Genomic DNA, 21,289 nt, shown 5'->3' on the forward strand with positions numbered 1-21,289 from the left:
CAGTGTTTTACACTATCTACTGCTATCAACTGAATTACAAACTGGAAGAATACAATGCAGTCTTAATTGAATATTTCCTTGCTTTTGAAGGCCAGAAGGTGAAATTATTACCTATTTCTGAAAGTTGTTTAGTGATGTCTAAATTGTATAAATAGTTCTGTGATGAGGTTCACTCAAGTTTCAGTCATCAGATTTTCTTCTCTTGGTAAGCTTAATTAGATCTAGAGCTGCAGCTCCAGAAGAATTCTGCTCCTAGAGCATTTTTCCATATTAATCTCTTCAATCTCTGATTCCTTCTGAAAACATTTTTTCCTAACTCGTTTCAATACTTTTCATCTGTTCACAATTTTATCATTTTCGAGTAGAGCTCAAAAAAGGGTAAAACATCCAGTTTTGCTCATTCATATATCCCTCCTGTTTAATCAGCGTTTGTTGAGGAATAAAATCTCTGAAAAGAAAATGAACTTTTGTTTATAAAATAAAAATGTGAAGTTATATTTAGTTTAAAAACAGTTGAAAGTGTATGCTCTGTTTCACAGAGTAGAATATCAGGGTTGGAAGGGAGCTCAAGAGGCCATCAATTCCAACTCAAAGCAGGACCAATCCCCATACAGATTTTTGCCCTAGATCCCTAAGTGGCCCCCTCAAGGATTGAACTGATAACCCCCTGGGTTTAGCAGGCCAATGCTCAAACCACTGAGCTATTGGCATTGATAGGTACTGTCCTTTAAGTTATGCATTACAGCCATACATACAGGATTGTATCAAGACTCCACTTAAAGGAAAGAAAAAAATCTATCCTAAGTTTTTTCAGATGAAAAAAATTAAGTGCACTGCTATAAAATACAGTAAGTGGAGGATTTTCTTAGTCTGGTAATTGAAAGAATAAAAAAGGTGGCTGACCTGAACAAAATTCTTCTGACCAGCTGTAGGCACCTCTTGAATGCATAGCTGAAAATTATATATTTTGAACTAGACAGATAGATAAATTTTAATGATTCTGTTCAACAGACTCTAACCTACAGCTCCAATTTAACAGCCTTGCAGGTCACTCAGACTCACCATGCTCTTTAGATAACCTTTATCACAAACATAGATCAACGTGTGTCAAACTCATTTCATAACATTTAAAATAAAAAAGGGCAGTACTACAACTGGTTGTAATGTGCTGATGTTTGTCTTTAAAAAAATTGCTGCAATTCCCATATGCTCAAAGGTGCAACTCCAATCGTTTCAGTTCTCCAAGTTCTAAAAAGCTTGGTTTTCAGATGGACTGAATACCTGCTGCTGGTACTGTTGGAGTTGCTGGTGCTCAGCACCTATGAGAATCAGACCCTCTCTGTGGTTTGAAACATTGCTACAGAATAGACTGCCTTTCTCCATATGCTCCATTATAACAACTGAGATCATCCAAGGATCTAGAAACTGTCTTTGAAGTGGTTGGGAGCCATTAACTACAGTAGAATACTAAGAATGGAAGTTATAACCTTGCTCCTCTCTGAAGAGCTCAGGGAATGAGGAACTTTAGCAGTCATGTGACAGTGCTCTGAGGCATTCTGCCTATGCCAGGCAGGCTTAGGAAGAATACTTCAAGGGGCACTTGGTGAGGAGCACCTCACCAGTGAACCTCATATCTGCTGATATCGAGCACAGGGAGCATGGGTCTTGGCTTCATCCCTAATCAGCTTGCCTGTCCCTTCTGAATCAAAGATCACCATCTGCCAGCCAAATAGCCGGGTACTAAAAGAATAATGCTGGGTCTACATCCTGCCTGCCTTCTTTGTGGTTGCTATAAAGGTGGAGGAAAGAGCCCCACCATCCCACACTGAAAGCATATGCCACAACTGAAAAAAGCACAGCCATGATTTAGCCTGAATTTTGCTGTGACATGCCTGACTTCAAGGTGCATATCTACCACCTGATATTTATGTATGCAAGCATAGTCACTACATAAATTTAGACTTTTTGAACAGCTGTCTTCCCAAGCTAGTGAACCATGTTTGCCAGTCCTCTCATATGAGTAAAGATTATTAAATTGCTCATAAGATAGAAGTGTTTGTGTTACAATGTTATACCACTGCCCTTACTTTACACCAACTTGCTAGTCCCTGAAAAATTCTAAAATGGGTCTGAGTTCTTTACATAACCCTCAGTTTCAGAATAGTGCTGTGTGGGCTTTGAATTTATCCATCCACTTGAATAAATGATGGTTCTGTTCCCCGTCTAAAGCAGTACACAATCTATAATCTGGCTCCTGGATGCTTGCAAAGAGTACTACAAAATATATGTAACAGTAGTAATTTTACTGAGTTTGGGCTTGATGAGACCAATACCACCCACTAACTCAGAGCTATGCAAATCTAATAGGACAGCCTGGTCAAAGGCAGGACAATCTGCCATGAATGCATGAATGCTCACCTGTCATGTACTCCAACTCCTTATTCTAGGAACACTCAGAGTCCTTGTTCCCACACTGCAATAGATTACTCTGCTTATAGTCTAGTATCCCACATGGCCACAAGTAGAAAAAGATTTCCCTCCTTCTCAGGGCCAGGATATGAGAAGCATATCAGAGTGTGGGGCAGGCAGAAATAATTTTGTTTCCATACATTAGTTTGTGTTCACTATTTAGAGTTTTGATTGATATTGTTAACTGTGATTTTAAAATGAATTAGCAAGTACAGTAACTGCTAAACAGAGCTGTAGTCTAATATTTACAGTCCTAGTTCCAGTTCATGGTTAACTAAAATTATTCTAAGTCATTCAGAAATATTTTCAGGGTGTGTTAACTGGGCTAAAGACATCAAGAATTTATGGTTGACTAGGTGGTTATATGCTCTTTGCTGTGTTTATTTTTTGGGGAGCGTGGGGTCTCTCCAAATAATTTGGAGAGTCTAACTTTACACACCTTTGGTAGGTAAAGAAACTTGATCCATCAGAAGAAAGGAGTCCACCTATTTACTGACAGACTCCGAAGTCTCACTTTCAGGATCTTTGTTTCCAGTGGTTTATAAAATAGTGAGTGTTTCCCCTCTTCCCAAGAAGAATTCCAAATAATCTCCTATAGTTTAAATTCATTAGAATCATAGATTAGGGTTGGAAGAAACCTCAGGAGACTATCTAGTCCAACTCCCTGCTCAAAGCAAGATCAACCCCAATTAAATAATCACAGCCAGGGCTTTGTCAAACTGGGCCTTAAAAACCTCCAAGTATGGAGGTTCCACCACTTCCCTAGGTAACCTATTCCAGGCCTTCACCACCCTCCCAGTGAAATACTGTTTCCTGATATCCAACCTAGACCTCGCCCACTGCAATTTGAGACCATTGCTCCTTGTTCTGTCATCTGTCACCACTGAGAACAGCCTAGCTCCATCTTCTTTAGAACCCCACTTCAGGTAGTTGAAGGCTACTATCAAATCCCCCCTCAATCTTCTCTTCTGCAGACTAAATAACCCCAGTTCCCTCAGCCTCTCTTCATAAGTCATGGGCCCCAGCCCCCTAATCATTTTCATTGCCCTCCGCGAGACTCTCTCCATTTTGTCCACATCCTTTCTGTAGTGGGGGGTCCAAAACTGGATGCAATGCTCCAGATGTGGCCTCACCAGTGCCGAATAGAGTGGAATAATCACTTCCCTCAATCTGCTAGCAATTCTCCTACTAATGCAGTCCAATATGCCATTAGCCTTCTTGGCAACAAGGGCACACTGTTGAGTCAGATCCAGCTTCTCATCCACTGTAATCCCCAGGTCCTTTTCTGCAGAACTGCCTGTTAGCCAGTCAGTCCCCAGCCTGTAGCGGCCCCTTGGATTCTTCCTTCCTAAGTGCAGGACTCTGCACTTGTCCTTGCTGAACCTCATCAGATTTCTTTTGGCCCAATGCTCCAATTTGTCTAAGTCACGCTGGACCCTATCCCTACCCTCCAATGTATCTACCTCTCCCCCAACCTTAGTGTCATCCGCAATCATTAATAAAGATGTTGAACAAAATTGGCCCCAGGACCAATCCCTGGGGTACTCCGCTTGATACTGGCTGCCAACTAGACATCGAGCCATTGATCACTCCCATTGAGCCCTATGATCCAGTTAGCTTTCTATCCACCTTACAGTTCATTCATCCAATCCATACTTTAACTTGCTGGCAAGAATACTGTGGGAGATATCAAAAGCTTTGCTAATGTCAAGATATATCACATCCACTGCTTTCCCCATATCCACAGAGCCAGTTCTCTCACCATAGAAGGCAATCAGGTTAGTCAAGCATGATTTGCGCTTGGTGAATCTATGTTGACTGTTCCTGATCACCCTCCTCTCCTCCAAGTGTTTCAAAATGGATTCTCTGAGGACCTGCTCCGTGGTTTTTCTAGGGACTGAGGTGAGGCTAACCGGTCTGTAGTTCCCTGGATTCTCCTTCTTCCCTTTTTAAAAGATGGGCACTATATTTGCCTTTTTCCAATTGTCTGGGACCTCTCGCTCACAAGGGCTCAGCTGTTCTACATTCGAATAACTCATGTAATGGATCATGAGGCTCTCAGGGTATATCTACTCTTTGAGCTGGGGGTGTAATTTCTAGCTTGAGGAAACATACTCACACTAGCTCTAACTGAGCTAGCACGGTAAAAATAAGTATGGCTGTGGCAGCACAAGCGGTGGGAAGAGCTAGCTGTTTCAGTACTATCTGTCAGAGATGCTAGCTATGTACTTACCCCCTCGCACTGTCACTCTATCACGCTGGCTCTGTTGACGCTAGCGCAGGTACGTCTCTTCAAGCTGGGAATCACACCTCAGCTCAGAGCATAGACATACTCTCAGTTTTTCATCTGTCCTTATGCAGGCAAAACTGTCACTCAGAGTAGCTGCTATGTTAATGCTCATACAGTACAAACAAGATTGACAAAGCTAAGAGGGCCCTTTCTGAGTCACAGTGCTTTATAGAGTTCCTTTAACCAAAGACAACAGCTCCTAGTCCTTAACCATATAAAACTTTTATCTCTTAATTTTTTTCCCATTTATGCCTTATCACTAGTGGCACAGCACTTTATCTGTACTCTTTAGTAAATTCAGTCCCTCTCCTCTTGCTTAATATATAGGTAGATCTGAAAATCTGATTTGCCCCATTCCCTGTTTTAAGGTTATGTCCATGCTTGGTTCATTTCCATGTTGCATCAAAAAATGAGCACGTTATATTAATTTTACAACGAAATAATTTATTTCATGGTTCATTTTCTAAGAGGACAAATGACCAAATGTGAAGTTATGCTGCTCTTATTTATAGGATCAGCTGGAATCTAGGTGTAACACCCTTCCATAAGATTTAAGAATTTACTTAGCCATAAGCCAGGAAGGCAACAAATTTACAACTCATATTCAATACGTTGAACAGAATAAATCAACTCTGAGAAATTAAACAGAAAGTGCAACTTAGTACACTGCCAATAATCCATTAGGGATGGGAAAATTCAAAATGAATTTTTCACAACATTAATAAGGGCTCGGGCTAGGAAAAGATTCATATTAAATCAGAACCCCTAGTAAAATTATTAACCACATGCATGAAACAAGGAATAAATAAAATACTTTGTACTTACAGCATCTTTTACCTGAGGATCTCAAAATAATTTTGTAAGCTTTACAAGCATTAGTTATATATTTTTCCATTCACAAACTTTTTTTTGTCTAAATGAATTATTTTAGATTAACCAGAGACAAGAAAAAAGTATAAAATCTCCATGAGAGTGCACATCTTTTTGTGGCAGCCTATACTGAACTGAACACACATGACTGGCTGGCTCTATAGGCAATAGTTCTTAGAGGCTGAAAGTTGTGGTGTACAGGAAATAAAGATATATAGTTATACAGCTAAGAACACAACAATTAGTATCCCACCCCAGAGAGTCCCCAGCCTTCCAGTGGTATAGATTAGAGTGGGTGAAGTTTTTTCGGCTAATAATAAATTTGCCGAAAAATGCATTTTTCAGGCACCAAAACTATTTGTGAATTCAGTTCAAATGCAAGAAATAGTATCAGCTGAAAAAAACTCTCCCTCCCCCCTAAACACCAGCACTGCGCCAAAATTTATTTATTTACTCATTTCTGGTATAGTGTATTCCTTTTAAGCCCTGGCAGAGCACAATATTGGATCTTAAAATGACGTCACTTTGATTACCATGCTTCCCTTCGGTCCCAGCTTGAATTCCAACTGGATTTCAGTGATTGCTTTCTCAAGAACTGGTAGAGCTAATAGCAATTTGGAATCTCAGCTTTCAAATGGTATAGCCTTGACCCCCACTGTGGCAGTGTATGAAATTATTGGCTGCTAAAATCACCTCACGGTTAAAGTGAGCATGTACGTATGGGAGAAAGAGAACAAGAACAATAATTTAAGGCTGCATTGGGGTATAACTGCTACTGGTCCATACCTAGGGCAACAGATCCTGAATCTGAGCTTACATTTACATATTTAAAATTTAATTTTTCATTTTTAAAAAGAAAGTATGTTTCTATCCCTCATGATTGTGAGTGTAACTGATGTAGTGGAGTTTACCTAAGTCTGTAGATAGCCTGGGGAAAAAAAGCTCTGAGAGGGGCAAACTTCCTGATGCATCTCAGCAAAGTGCTGACTCCAAGACCCATTTCACTGGGGTGGGGCCCACCAATACATCCGAACAGAGAACTCCGTATGGCAGGAGAGGAAGAGTGCAGTGGGCCTGGACCACCTTTCCAAGATACCAGGGTGAGCCTCCCTGCTGCTAAATACTTGCCTCTCCGAGTGACAGAGGGGATCCTTGCTGCTGCTCCTCATGTTAGAAAGATGCCTCCACGTCACTGCCTGCCACTCCAAGCAAGGGGCAAGGTCATTGTTCAGGGCTACAGTAGTGGAGTCCTAACTGCCTCTCACTTGGTCTGTCTGGAGCCCTGCATTGCCTTAATCCCAGTGTGACAACAATAAAGTGGAGGAATGGGACAGAAATATCACGATAGTAATCAAAATGTTGTGATTTTAAGGTCTGATAACTCAAACTGCCGGGGAGAGCTGGAGTGATACAAATGCTTTCCAATTCCAAGCACTGACTGTGTAAAACCCTAAAGCATTGTTTCTAAAAGAAAACATGATTAAATAAAAGGAAATTATCATATTTAACCTATGCGTGACTGGAGCCATTAGAAGTATTATATTGATTTCTTCTAAAAAGCAAACCTACCAATAGGATTAATCCATTTTAAAATGGTCATTATGAAAACCAGCATGGAATGCTTAGCTAGTGAACAAACTCGAAAGAATATTCCGGTTTCGTATGATTCTTGCATTCACCTGCCCCTATAAAGACTTCTGAGCCCTGTCTTTAAAACGCTAGTGTTAGAAGCACAGAATTGTTTAAATCAGCCCAAAGTAACAGTTAAAATGATGATAATGATTCATTTTTCACCCAGCAAGAATTGATTTTCATAAATCATCTTTCCTGTTGCTTGTGCAGACCCATATCTATCACTGCTAAGGTTCCTTGGGTTGACACGAGGTATAATTACAGCTAGATCTACGTCTGCTAACTCTCTTTGCTTAAATTATTATTGTAGCTTGCAGCCAATCGGTTTTTCATTCTATTCTCAGTCTCAATGAGAATACTTTAGTAAAGTGTTCTGCCACCAAGACAGCTCCCACAATAAGGACAATAGCATGTTCTATTTCTAGACTATTATCTTTAAAGAGGCCCGCACAGTTTAAAGAACTCCAGTATCAGTAAGGGCCTCAACCTGCAGCGTGAAAAGGTTTTAGAGTGCTCAGCAATGCATACGATCGGGTCCTACATTTCTCATGTCCTCCATTCTCTTGTTTTACCACTAACTAGAAATAATACTTATTTGATTATAGTTAGTATCTAGAAACATGGTATGAAAATATTAAACCAGTGAAATCACAGAACAATAGTGTCTGTTTTCTAAAGTACTAATGCAAGATTTACCGATTTTTGCTAATTTATTTCAAAACATTTTTTCTTCTGTTTGATCACATAGACACTTATTTTGGTTCAGTATCACAGAATAATCTTCTGTTATTAATTTGGTTTCTTGCTTGGTATAGGACCAGCAAAAGGCAAACTAACTAATGACTCTATGGGTATTACAATAAACCAGATTGCTGACTAGCAGAACACTGACTGATCGGCTTTAAAATAAAAAAACCCAAACACATTTTATAATCAATTTACAGACATTGCTGAAAGCTAAAGTTCAGTCCATAGGACTAAAAACTATTTTAATTCACCTTTCCTTATAATCATTTTAAGATGCTAACATTTCTTAAATACTTGAAAATAGTGATAGATTATTTGCATGAGTCACACTTGTTATATTATGAAAGTTTTTTATTTCATTTCATTTATTTTAAGCACGTAACAGAGAAACTAGAATGAACTACCAACCACAGCCCTTGTTTGTTCACAGCCTACGTGCAACACAATATACATTTCTTAAAATCACGCTCCAGCACTCCTCGTTAGCATTTATATTGCTTCAATCTATTTACAATTGCTTTAAAAAAAAGCCAGCTTAATGTGGATGGGAGAATATACTAATAATTAAGACAGTTCCCACATCTCTCTATCTGAACTTTAGACAGTAACAGTGTCTCAACATTAATTTTTCTTGGCATCTAAATGAAAAAACTGGGAAATTTCGTACAAAACCATGCAAATTTAACCCCCTAATTGGATCGACCTTATTACAAACAGAGCTTGCTCTCAACACTATTACAGTCTTGAGTTTCCTTCTAGGTACTGTATGGAATATTCATTCTTGTATACAACCTTCAAGTGTACATGTCGCTACCAAGTAATACCTGGAGAGCCACCTAGAGCTATATGACTTTTGCAAAAAACACTGCTCAAATATTTATTTGTATTTTAAACAAGAGTTGGTCATGTCTTTGTATCTACTTACCAAGAATATTTTAGGAAAGAAAGTTTACTGGCAGGAACTATTCATTGAAACAAGTGAATTTTAGGCAAATGGACCATATTTGTGCAAAGAAAAAATGAATGTGAATATTTCAAGAGTTACTCTAATCCAACTACAAAACAGTAATACACTCTCTCACCTGTGTGTCCAATCAAAAGAGTTCAAATATCAAATACTGGCAACAAACTTCTCAGGAAAATGTTAAAGACTGAGAATTATTCATTGAAATTGCTCAACAAATAATTTCTAACAAATTAGAGAAAATCATGATCAGCTCACAGATAATTTGTGGACAGAGAAAAGGTTGAGTTGTCATAGAAACTACTTGTTTTGAATTATACACCCAGATCTGCTAAGGATACAATTTAACAATCTAATCTGTGATACTACCACATGCATCTTTTCTCAGTTGGCTTTAAGCTTTCCTTGTCTTTCCCCTGCCTATCATTTTGCACTCTGATCTTTTAAGTACTGTGTCTTGCTAATGGAGTAACTGCTAAATAATTAAATAAAAACCCACTTACGGAAACATTTTATTTGGATGAGACATCTTGTATAAATCCCTCTCCATTATGCAAATTATTCCCTTTTATCCTTTTTATTATATTATTTGTATTGTAATACTGCTTCAGAGCATCAGTCAAGGATTCCCCCCTCTCCACACGCTCATTGTGCCAGGCATTGTTCTCACACACAGAAAAAAGATGGTCTGTTTACAATCCAAGAATAAAATGAGAGCCAACAAATGCATGCAATAAACTGACAGGCAGAGCACGAGATAATTAGATGATTATGAACAGAGATTATGAACTGTGTAGTCCTCCTACACTCTCCACAACTCTAACCATAACTGAGCAATGAAAAAAAAAACTACAGAGCAAATTATAAAGATATGGGCTCCGACTGCTAGTTACAGAACCTCTGTGGACATCCTGAGCTATGGGGCACCAAACCAGGATTACACGGCCATCCTCTGTCTGAAATAGCAGATTTAAGATCACAACTGCAGCTGAAATCAAAAGTGAATTATTACTCTAATATTTTTAATCTATATTATAAAATCAAGAGATGCAAATGACACTTGGGGTTAGGTATGTGGGCACATTTGGAACTCCAGAAAATATTAATGGTCACTTTTGTGGTTTCTTCAAGATTAGTTACCAACAGGGCAAGGATTGACAGAACAGCATCCCTGAAATGTTAAAAAAGATTAACTGACATATAGTAAAAATTAAAAAGACGGTCATGGAGAAAAGGCTGGTATTAATATCAAGAGGAAGAAACTGGGTATGCAAGCATACACAGAACCACCAGAGTATTCTAAATTCAATGTACCTGTCACAACCTGAACTTTATTGTTAATGAGGTATTACATTCATCAAGGAAATAGGGTTTTGTAACATTCCAGGGCACAAATAATTTATTCTTTGTCTCTTTAGTAAGTCAGCAATCCTGAAGATGTATGCAGTGCTGAATACTTATGTCAATATTGGAAAGCATACTGGCATCAGAGAACTAGACAAGTGACTGGAACTCAGGATGCAGCAGCAGACACCGAAAAGGCAGCTGAGACTAATGAACCTATCAGCATGTGAAGCAGCTACGCTAAAGGTTTACAACAGGACAATAGTTAATGCAGTGCTTTGAACATGTATCAACTTTGTAAGTTCTAAGTATTAGTACTGCTTTTATGCTATTGCAGTCATACCCGGTGTGCCTTGTGATTTGTCACACCTTCCTCTTAAGAGCTTAGTTTAGTTGCTAGTTCCACTAAAGACTCCGCACAATTTTGATGCTCAATCTCACAGTTCTTATTTAGGTAAATAGTCCATTGATTTCAATGGCAATTTTGCCTAAGACAGAACTGTGTAAGGACTGGAAACTATAGCCAAAGCAATTAATAGTATTAAGCAGATTCGTAGAAGGATGAAGACAACAAACAGCACTTTTTTCAACTTCGATTTCTAGGGCTCTGTGGTAAATAAATCCTACTGCAATAGAGATTGAGGAAGGTTTTAAAAGAGCATCCATGAATGTTTCCAACCTGTCATATGAGCTATGGTATATCTTGGGAAATCACCCAAATTAGGGTTGGACAAGCAAAACAAATGTTCAGTTACAGTGACAATAAAGAAACTGTCCAAAATCCCCTGCTGAAATTCAAAAGGGATTTTTGTGCTAATCTTGCAATGCTAGAAGAAAGGTTTCAATCACTCTCTCACTTCCAGTAGACATTCAGAATTTATGTGTATTTTTCCATTCTCAAGGAGACTAACTGGAAAGCACTCTCTAAATGTGAAAGCAAAACTGACAGAACCAACCCTCCCACGCACACACTGCTCATCATGAGCTGAATGGCTGAAAGTGAAAAAAAAACTACATTGAAACTTCCAATTTCTTGTTGGACAGACCAGCAGAGAGAGGCCCCAAAATTGGGATGTCTCTGCATGTATAATTACTACAGAGCAACATGCTACCATGATCAGAGATCATTCCAGGTTTGTGACTTTGCGACCTTGCACATTTTTTCTGAGTTTGAAGTTGGCACAAGTGTAAGCTCCCAATCCTGCCAAAAGATGTATGTAGGTGAACCATTGCACCAGCGGGTAGCCTCCATGGGCTTCCACACCAGATTCACCTGCGTACACATCACTGCAGAATTCAGCCTAAATTATTATCACATCACCCCAGAGACCACTTAGAAGACACTCAGCTACCCCTAACTCCACTGGAGCTATTTACAGCAGCTGAGGATTTGGTCCACTAAGTCTAAGAACACAAAAAAGCCACATACACATTCATACATATTTCAAAGGATCTTTGCTCTTCAGCAGATTAGCTGCTGTTATTTAATTGTTGATCAGCTTCTAATGCACCATATCTCTCAATGTATTCTTACACACGTGCCAATTAACTCAGCTTGTTATAGACTTGGAGCTGTTTCCTGTAATGGCTTCAAACACCATGCAATGGAAGAATCATTTTCATCTCAGATATAGCATTAAACTGGCAAGTTCCAAACTTTTTCAGTTTTTACCCAACAGTACAACTCACTGTGATTAAGGGCTGCAAAATCATGCCTTACGCAATAGAATCTAGAGATCTGACAACATTGACCTTATCGAGACTGATGAAACTGTTGGCTGCATTTCATATTGTGTATGAGAAATAAGCCCTCACTGCTTGTTTGTAAACTTCCTATAAAATATGTGCTTTATGCATTATTAACAAGTTGTAAACCGAACACAAGGTCAGTCTCCAACCGCTGGCAAGTAAATACAGTATTACTCAGCACAAATCTTTTCACTTACATAACATCAGACTCATGTAGCATAATTAACCTTGGCAGCACAACTAAGCTTTCCTCAGTATGCTCTCTTAAACAGCTGTTATGATGAGAAAAGTATTCCAGATTTTTTTGTGAAATAATTTAGTGCTATGTTAGTGGAAATGCAAAGAGCCTGATTCTGACACCCTTACTCAGGCTGAGTAATCGTATTCAAATAGTCCTATTGACCTCGATGAGAGTACTGGCATAAGTACTATCACATGAATGCAGGAAGAAAATGGGCAGAATCAGGCTATTAATATTACACTGCTAATATATTCGTTTAGGGAGGGGTGAAATATAAGTCATAACTGCAATAAATGACTTGTGGCAGCGTCTCATTTTATTTTAATCAGAGATGGACTCAAACTAGAATCCCAGATAATAACAGCTCTAGACTTTGGGGAAACTCAGATCCCATTCCAAAAGCTGGTGTTTCACATTAAATTAAATACACTGCTATAATAATAAGTCTTTGCAATTGCCCTTTACCAAAAATAGATTTTAAAGGAACGCACAAAACAATATGCACATTTAAAGGTGACCAACTTAAAATTAGCTGCACCTACCTTTATTATTCTTGCATATGGCTGTCAGTATGCGATTTCCATGCCCACATTTTCCATGATCAGGTACACAGACTCCTTCGGAAATGACCCACTGGTAACACATCGGGTCTTCGCAAGGAATAGATTCTACTAAGTGTGGACAACCCTGAGACATACCAATGGGTTCCATAACAACATGCCTTTGTCTCATTCTAAATCCTAGAAAGACAGAACAGAGACATTTATCGTCATCAGTATTAAGATATTTTGTCTGCGAAGGTTGATATATAGGGCATGTGGAGTTTTATGGCATTTCAAAATATAATTTTTAATAAAAAACAGTACAGCAATGTTCATAAGTAAGGTTGCGAGTCTGTCACAGATTCCAGCCACACTGCCTCCCACCCCACCAGCAGTGGCAGTTCTGGGCCAGCATGGCCATCCCCAGCCAGCCGTGGTGGCGGTGCCAGTCCCAGGCCATCCCCTGTGTCTCCACCCCCCTCCGAGCACCAGCGGGCACCCCGGACCCCGCCTCCAGTCCAGCAGCTGTACTCCCAGAGCCCCCCAGAACACTCAAGATTTAGACAGGGGTATATAGTACAAGCCATGGACAGGTCACAGGGCCATGGATTTTTGTTTATTGCCCATGATCTGTCCATGACTTTTACTAAAAATACCCATGGCTAAATCTTAGCCTTATTCATAAGGTCTTCTAAGTATTTGCAACCTCACTGGCCTTACAAAAAAAAGACAAAATGTCTCTCTCTATATTTACAGTTTTGTCACTGCAAACATAATGTTGGTTGCAGAATTCCAGGAGTCTTGATTTCTACCACAACCCATCCCCCAATTCCACTGCCATTTGATCCAATACATGCTTTTTCATTGAACTTGGATGTAAAACATATGCCCAAATACATGGACATAAAGTAAGAACTATATGTGTCATGATGAGAATACAATTTTAAAAAGATAAAGGTGACCAAAAAAGTAATTCAAAATCTAAACCATAGTTAACCTCCTTCTGGGTCTCTGACTTTGAAAAATCTTGTTCTGAGATACAAAAGACCAGTTTACTGAGAAATAATTACTCTGCTTTATGAAGATATAAAATTCATATTGGACCCCCTCAAAATAACATCCTTTTAAAGTGGGAGATTCAAATTTAATATTGGAACAGAAAGGTTACAAAATAATTAAAGAACTGAGTACATAATTTAATGTCATTTGAATGAAAACAAAAGTCATGATGCTGTATTCAATAGTGGAGCTAGTATGCAAGTAAGTGTCTTTCAGCATGGGTTTGTTTTGGATATGATAGAGTATAAACTAGCTATATCCATGGTTTGAATTAGTGAATTTACCATGGTGTGCAGCCATTCTGCATCAAGCAATGTTCTCATTAGGACTCATTGACTCAGCAGAGTTGGAGGAAGCAAGTCCATACCTGGATGGAAATCTTCTAGAGAAAACATTTGGTGCTGCAGAAAGTAGGGCTGGTGATTCAGAAAACAGCACACTTCCCTCTGAGTCTCTACTACACCAACATCCCAGATAAAGGACATGGCACAGAGCGTGGTTGGAGGCTACAAACCTCCCAGCCCTGGAGGTGGGGACTGCTCCCAGCATAATTTAGACAGGCCCTCATGTCTGCCTAAGGGCAGCCTGGGAAAACTGCTGCAGTTATGAGCCCCCAGAATCTCCACACTGCTACATGCAGCAACTCTGAGCCTGACATTCTCCTCTCGCCTTCCAGCTCCACACTCAGCATGCCCCCTACACCAGGACTTTTAAGACAGTTCTCAGAAGACTTTTAGAGCCCCTCTATGTCTCTCTAGCCCTTTTACCAAAAATAGAGGGGCTCGAGTAGGGATAAGGATCTCACCCATATTTTTCAAGAATAACAGCCTACAACATCAAATATCAGAGGAGTAGCCGTGTTAGTCTGGATCTGTAAAAAGCAACAAAGAGTCCTGTGGCACCTTATAGGCTAACAGATGTATTGGAGCATAAGCTTTCGTGGGTGAATATCCACTTTGTCAGACACATGTAAACATCAAAGGCCACCTTCTACCCTGGGATCCACCTGTTGGTTCCAACTTATATCAAATGAATTCAATAGGAAACCACGTTTGGATCCATTTGTTTTAAATTCCTATCCTTACCTGCTGGTGTTGAGTTTAATTCAGATCTAATTACAGGCGGTAGCATATGAAAAAAACAGTTAAATAACCTTTTCTTCCCTGGTGATCCTGGCAATTCTCATGAACACAGGGTCCCCATGCAGACCAGGAGGAAACCAGACAGTCAGAAGAACATGGAACGTTGCACAGCTGGGAGGCAGAGGGAGCAGGGTCAACACACAGTTTCTTGTCAACTGGCCTAGTGACTAAACAGAAAAGAAGTTATGGACTGTAGTTTCATTCATATAAACTTCACAGAGCTTCTGAATTTACTATTGGAATTTGTTCCCTGGAGCAAACCCAATCTGCTAGGCTCTAATTAAGCAGCAAAAAAGAATCTAACTGACCCAAAGTGTTTTATGTTCTAAGGTAAAATATTTAAGCATGGCTTAAGTCCATCCCCATTCAGCAAAGCAGTTAAATGCAGGATTATGTTAAGCACATGTTTAAGGGCTTTCCAGTCTAGGACTGGACCGTTGAATCAGAGTACCAGCTGTATTTTCACTCTGAAAGGTAATTATGTAAAAATGAAACATCTTACTCAGCAGATCCATGACCTGTGAATATTCAGGTCAGGTCTGCTTGCTATAGAGGAAAAAAAAAGTGTTTACATTTTACTGCTATTAATACTGCAGAAACCAATGGTGATGAGGTGATTAATTAAATTCTCCTCTGGCTCATGCACAACATTGGTTTAAGTAATTTCCAACTGTTGTTCCAAATCTTGCCTTCATTCACACCATCAATTATGTAGATCTCCATGGCTGTGCGTGATGGATAGATTGCACAATTCCAGAAGACTCTCCATCTTGGAAGACGATATGGCCCAGATCTATTTACATACAATACATTCAATGAAGGGACCATGGGATTGATTGGAAAAAAAAGTGTTTTCAAAAACTATATGCATTAGCAAACATTTCTTTGTTTCTTCCTGATGTTCTACCATTTTATGCTTAAAGGAATCCACGATCTTAAATTGCTTTCACAGAAGGCTTTGGTGCTTGTCTCAGCAAACATTAATGCACAAAGTTCTTTCATGCCAGTACTTCAAGTTCAGATACAGGAACACTGAGCAGCAACTTAGATTCTAAGTCATGGACACAGAATTCATACCTCTTGCTCCTCAGGCACTCTACGATATAACTGTACTATTAAATGGCAATAGATGAAATTTAATTCAAAACTAATGAAAGATACTATTAATGTTAAAAAGACTGCTTTCTGAATGATTTCTGAAAAACTATATTGCCTTTGACATATTCATTTAGGGACTACACCAAGCCAGCAGGAATCCAATTCACCTTACTGCTAAAGTAAATAGACCTTTTCTACAGATTGCAAAAGTCAAATGACAGAAAGGGTAAGATAAATACTAGAATTTTAACCATAAGACTTTTTTTTTTATGAAGAGGCTTTCTGCATTACTTAATATCCCCTCAGCATTAGGTTTAGCAAAATAATTTATCATTTTTGTAACTCACTGGGAGAAATGAAAGCAAATCAGTTTTAGGGCACAGAGTCAACTTTAAGAATTAAGTCACATCCCATTCTACTATAACTGTTTCATTTCAGCCATGTTGTGCATCTCTTTACATTATTTTGAAATAAAAATGGTAGCAATCATCCATACATTTAGAGTATGAATATATCATTTCTAAAAATAACTTGAGGAATTAGAAATATGCTCATGGATATGGCCAAATGTCAAAAAGTCCTCCAAATTTCTGCCAGTAGTTACTGCATATTGCAGAGATGAAAACTTTTAATGAAATACTGTATTTCAGAAATAAGAACAAAAAGGAATAGGCTGCATTAATAAACACAGGTTACAGTATTAAATGAGCTAAGTTATTTCGACTAGATATGGTAGCTGTAAAAGCACTGCTGCTTCTGCCACACAAGGGCCAGGTGAACTCTAATAGATAACTGACCATCTGTAAAAGAGATCCATTATTTGTCTAGCCATCTGATTGGCAGACAACCCCAAACTCAAAGGTGGCTCCCACTAGTTCAAGCATACAGTTCATTCATTGACCCTGTTCTGAGTTCCAGCAGAGCTTTATTTGCTTTTTTTTTTTATTTGTCTGACTATATTCGTAGTATTTTTTTAAAACTGTAGCAGGATAACCGGTAGGAAGGAGATGGGTAAAGGTTCTGCAGGAAAGCAGAGAAAAATAGGCTGAATATCTTTATGGATAATGCTGTTTTCCTTATTCAAATAAAGTTCTTTGTTCAGTGTTACAATAAAGTGTCACTTTCTGTGATTCTTTTCATTGCCAAATGACAGAACTCAATCAAACATGCAACCTCCTACAAGGCAAAAATAGTTCATCCTAGATCAGGGGTCGGCAACCGATGGCACGCGAGCCGATTTTTAATGGCACGCTGGAGCCTGCCGGGACTCCAGTGTGCCATTGAAAATCCTGCCAGCGCGGCAAGCTGCAGGGTCCGGGTTTCCTGGCCAGAGCGCCGGCCAAGCGCTGCCAGCCGCCGGCCCCTTCCCCTGGAGCCCTGCCGCCGCGTGCGCAGAGCTCTGGGGGCCGGGGTAGCGTTTGGCTCCATGAGGAGGGAAACCCGCTCCTCGCTCATCCGGGCCGTGCTGCCACGCACGCAGCGCTCTGACGGGCGGGGCGGGGCTGGCGTGCGGCGGCAACAAAACTCCGGATGAGCGGGGAGCCTCATGGTAAGGAGTTCGGGGCAGGCAGGGGACAGGGTGGGTTGGATGGTGGGGGTGGGACCCCCGGCGGTGGCCTCTGGAGGGGGTGGATGGGGCATGGAAGTCCCGGGGTCTGTTAGGGGGGTGGATAAGGGTCAGGGCAGTCAGGGGACAGGGAGCAAGGAGGGTCCTGTGGGGCAGTTGGGGGGTCTCTGGAGGGGGTGGTCAGGGGACAAGGACCTGGGGGGGTTGGATGAATTGAGAGTGCTAAGGGAGGAGCTGTCAGGAGGTAGGGATGTGGAGAGGGGTTGGGGCAGGCAGGGAGCAGGGGGGCTTTTATGGGTCCAGAGTTCTGGGGGTCCTGTCAGGTGGGGAGCGGTTAGATAGGTATGGGAGTCCAGGGGTTTCTGTCTGGGTACGGGGGTGTGGATAAGGGTTGGGGCAGTAAGGGAACAGATAGGGGGTCCTAGGGGGGCAGTCAGGGGACAAGGGGCAGGGAGGCTTAGATAGGGGGTGGGGTCCCAGGAGAGGGTAGTTGGGACAAGGAACGGGGGGGTTGGAGGGTCTGGGGCGGCAATCACCCAGCCCTCTGCCCCGACCCCTCCCCCCCACACACACACAGCCCTGAGCCCTGTACCACCTAGCACTCTGACTCCTTCACACTCCCCCCATGACCCCAGTCCTGACTCTGGCACCCCCATACATACCCTGACCCCTGCACCCCCTCACATGCCCCCAGCCCTCTGCCCTGACTCTTGCACCCCCCACATCCCATGCACACCGCACATCCCCCACCCTGAGCACCAAACAAGAGCTCCTGCACCCCACTCACATTCCCACCTGCATCCCTCACACCAAATGGGAGCTGACCAGGTAAGTGCCCCCACCCCCAAACCTCCTGCCCCAACCCTGAGCCCTGTCCCTCATTCTAGCTCCTGGCCAGACCCTTCACCCCGAGCCCTGTACTCGGTCCACTTCCACCCTCAGCTCAGTGCAGAGAGTGGAAGAGAATGGGCCAGAACCAGGGAGAAGATAGGTACCCACAGTATGTGGGCAGGGCCGGGACCCTAGACCGGCAACGGGCTGAGCGGGTCCGGCAGCTGGGATGCTGGCTGGCAGAAGCCGGTGGATGGAACCCCTGAGCGGCAGTGGGCTGAGCCGCTGTCGGTCTGGGGTCCCGACTGCTGCCCCTGCACAGCCCGCTGCCGGTCTGGGGTTCTGGTTGCCAGACCCTTCCCAGCTGGGGTCCTGGCCGCAGGTCCCACTCAGCCCACTGCTGGCCTAGGTGAACAGAACCCCAGACCAACAGCGGGCTGAGGGGCTGGCGGTTTAAGATCAACATTCTAATTTAATTTTAAACGAAGCTTCTTAAATATTTTGAAAACCTTGTTTATTTTACAATACAACACTAGTTTAGTTATACAATATATAGACTGGTAGAGAGAGACCTTCTAAAAAACATTAAAATGTATGACTGGCACACGAAACCTTAAATTAGAGTGAATAAATGAAGACTCGGCACACCACTTTTGAAAGGTTGCCAACCCCTGTCCTAGATCAAGGATGCTCTATTGCAAAGGGTCATTGGGAGAGAATTCAGTGTATTGCTATGATAAATGGACAGAGCTGCTAGACCTCTGCCTATGTATTGGAAGGGTCAGGGTTTATTGCACCTTCTAACTTGTTTGATAATTGCACTTGTACTGTAAATAAAGCATTTACTTTGTTTGGGAAAAAATGTCATCTTTTCAGCTTGATAACACTTGTTTCCTTTCAGAATTTCTGGGTCAATGCCCCTGAATCAAATAGCAGCCCATTTACTATAGATTGTTGGTTCCTATTTTTAAAAATCCCATGTTCTTCTGGGTCTGTAGAATAAGCCTGAAAACTCAGTTGAATGCAAATCTTGTAACTCGTTGAAACACTGCCCAGTTCTGTAGCAGTGACTTATATAAATTAATTTTGGGCTAATAAATATAGTCACGCTGATGCAGTGGGTTTCGACTATTTACATTCACACAAGGCAATACTGAGATAAAGAACAATGTTCTTTAACCAGAGAGTGAATGCACATCCTAACTACAGAAAGCTTTCGCAAAACTATTTTTCAGTCCTCCCAGAAGATAAATAATACTTTCTCCTGGACTTTTAAATTCATCTCTCTTAAGATTGTTAGTTTAAAATGAACCTAAACATTTCAGAAATTCATGGCCAGAACAGAGAAGTTTCTAGGTATCTGTGACAAACCTATTTCGAACACACAACAATGTGACAACGTCAAGATTTATTGTCCCTTAAGGAGTATCTCAGCTTTGCCTTCACCTTAGTCAGTATTCACCTCTCAGGACAATACATCTTCATATCCACCACAACAGAAGTCAACATATTTTTAATGTTTGGCAGAATCATACAGAGTTAATTACCAGAGGCCAAGACAGGGATAGTATCCATTTTTAAAAGTTGTTATTGGTGACGCCAGGAAATACAGGCCAGTGACTCTTATTTCTGTACTAGAGGAAATTAGTTGAGAAAATCATTGAAGACTGAATTACAATATAAAACACCTACATGAGTATACAACTGAAACAAATAATCACAACTTCTGTAAAGGCAAGTCATATGTCTCCAGCCTGAAAGACACTGTTTTGATAGTGATGACAAAATAGTGGACAAAGGATAACTGCGTCATCTTTTCTGAGCTTAGAAATGGCTCTGACACTAGCTCCTCACATGAGACTGTTAAGGAAACTTGCTGCATCCTGAGTCTGATAAATGCATAAAAAATCCCTTTCTAAGGTGAGAAGTAAAGACCCATTATCAACTGAAAACTACTTCATAGTATAAATAAAAGGCTAATCTCAGCATGGAAAGAAGTTAATAATAGGTTGCCAGAAGCAACGGTGATTCAGTATATTTAGGAACAATCGGGAAGTCCTGGTACATGAATTAGGTGACATTATAAACTTTTTGGAAGAGAAAAGATGTCTTCCCGTGTTTGTTCATCTCCTAGTACAACGTGGTCCCTATCCTGCTTGGTGTATCTCAGCGCCACCACAATAGAAATATATCTGGCAAACATTTACAATGGGTGATAGTGTTTATTACTGTAAGTACTATGACTGACTAGCAGAAGGTAGGAGGGATGCAGTTGAGAATCTATTGGAAGAGTCTTAAGGGAGTAGGGATACTGGGCATCAATGAAGGTGACCATGGGAAGAGAAGGTGTGCCGGTAGCTTGTTGATGATTGGTTAGAAAAAAGCAAGGGTCATAGGATACTAGAAAGCTTTGAGAAAAGGCCACAATGTACTTGAAAGTCACATTGCCAGAGAAGTCATGAAGAAGAAAGGGAAGGGAATCCAGAAGTTTTGGATACGCTTCAGGAAAGGCTCTGAACCAAACCTTCGAACAGGGTGACATTAGTCCTCCACTAACTGTTTAAAATTAGGATATTTTTATTCTAAGTAAAACTTCATTTTTTATGACTGTCCTTTTCTTTGTGGATGTTCCAGTTTGGTCAACAAAGAAATTAAGTAATTCTGTTTTTATAATAAGCAAAAATATAATGCCCTTATCACTGATCTATGAATGACTTTTACATATTCCAGTGGCATAAATGGCC

At 40.7% G+C, this 21,289-nt stretch overlaps 1 protein-coding gene across 1 annotated transcript in view; it reads right to left on the reverse strand.

Annotated features, from left to right (window-relative positions):
• THSD7B (thrombospondin type 1 domain containing 7B) overlaps positions 1-21,289 on the reverse strand; it is a 513,591-nt gene that overhangs the window by 267,908 nt on the left and 224,394 nt on the right. Inside the window, exons 6-7 of the mRNA XM_032797132.1 lie at positions 15,061-15,216; positions 12,849-13,046 (exon numbers count right to left, since the gene is read on the reverse strand). Coding sequence (XP_032653023.1) covers positions 12,849-13,046; positions 15,061-15,216 — 354 coding nt within the window. The remainder of the gene's footprint in view (positions 1-12,848; positions 13,047-15,060; positions 15,217-21,289) is intronic.

The sequence above is a fragment of the Chelonoidis abingdonii genome, chromosome 10 (assembly GCF_003597395.2).
Source record: "Chelonoidis abingdonii isolate Lonesome George chromosome 10, CheloAbing_2.0, whole genome shotgun sequence".
NCBI lineage: Eukaryota > Metazoa > Chordata > Testudines > Testudinidae > Chelonoidis > Chelonoidis abingdonii.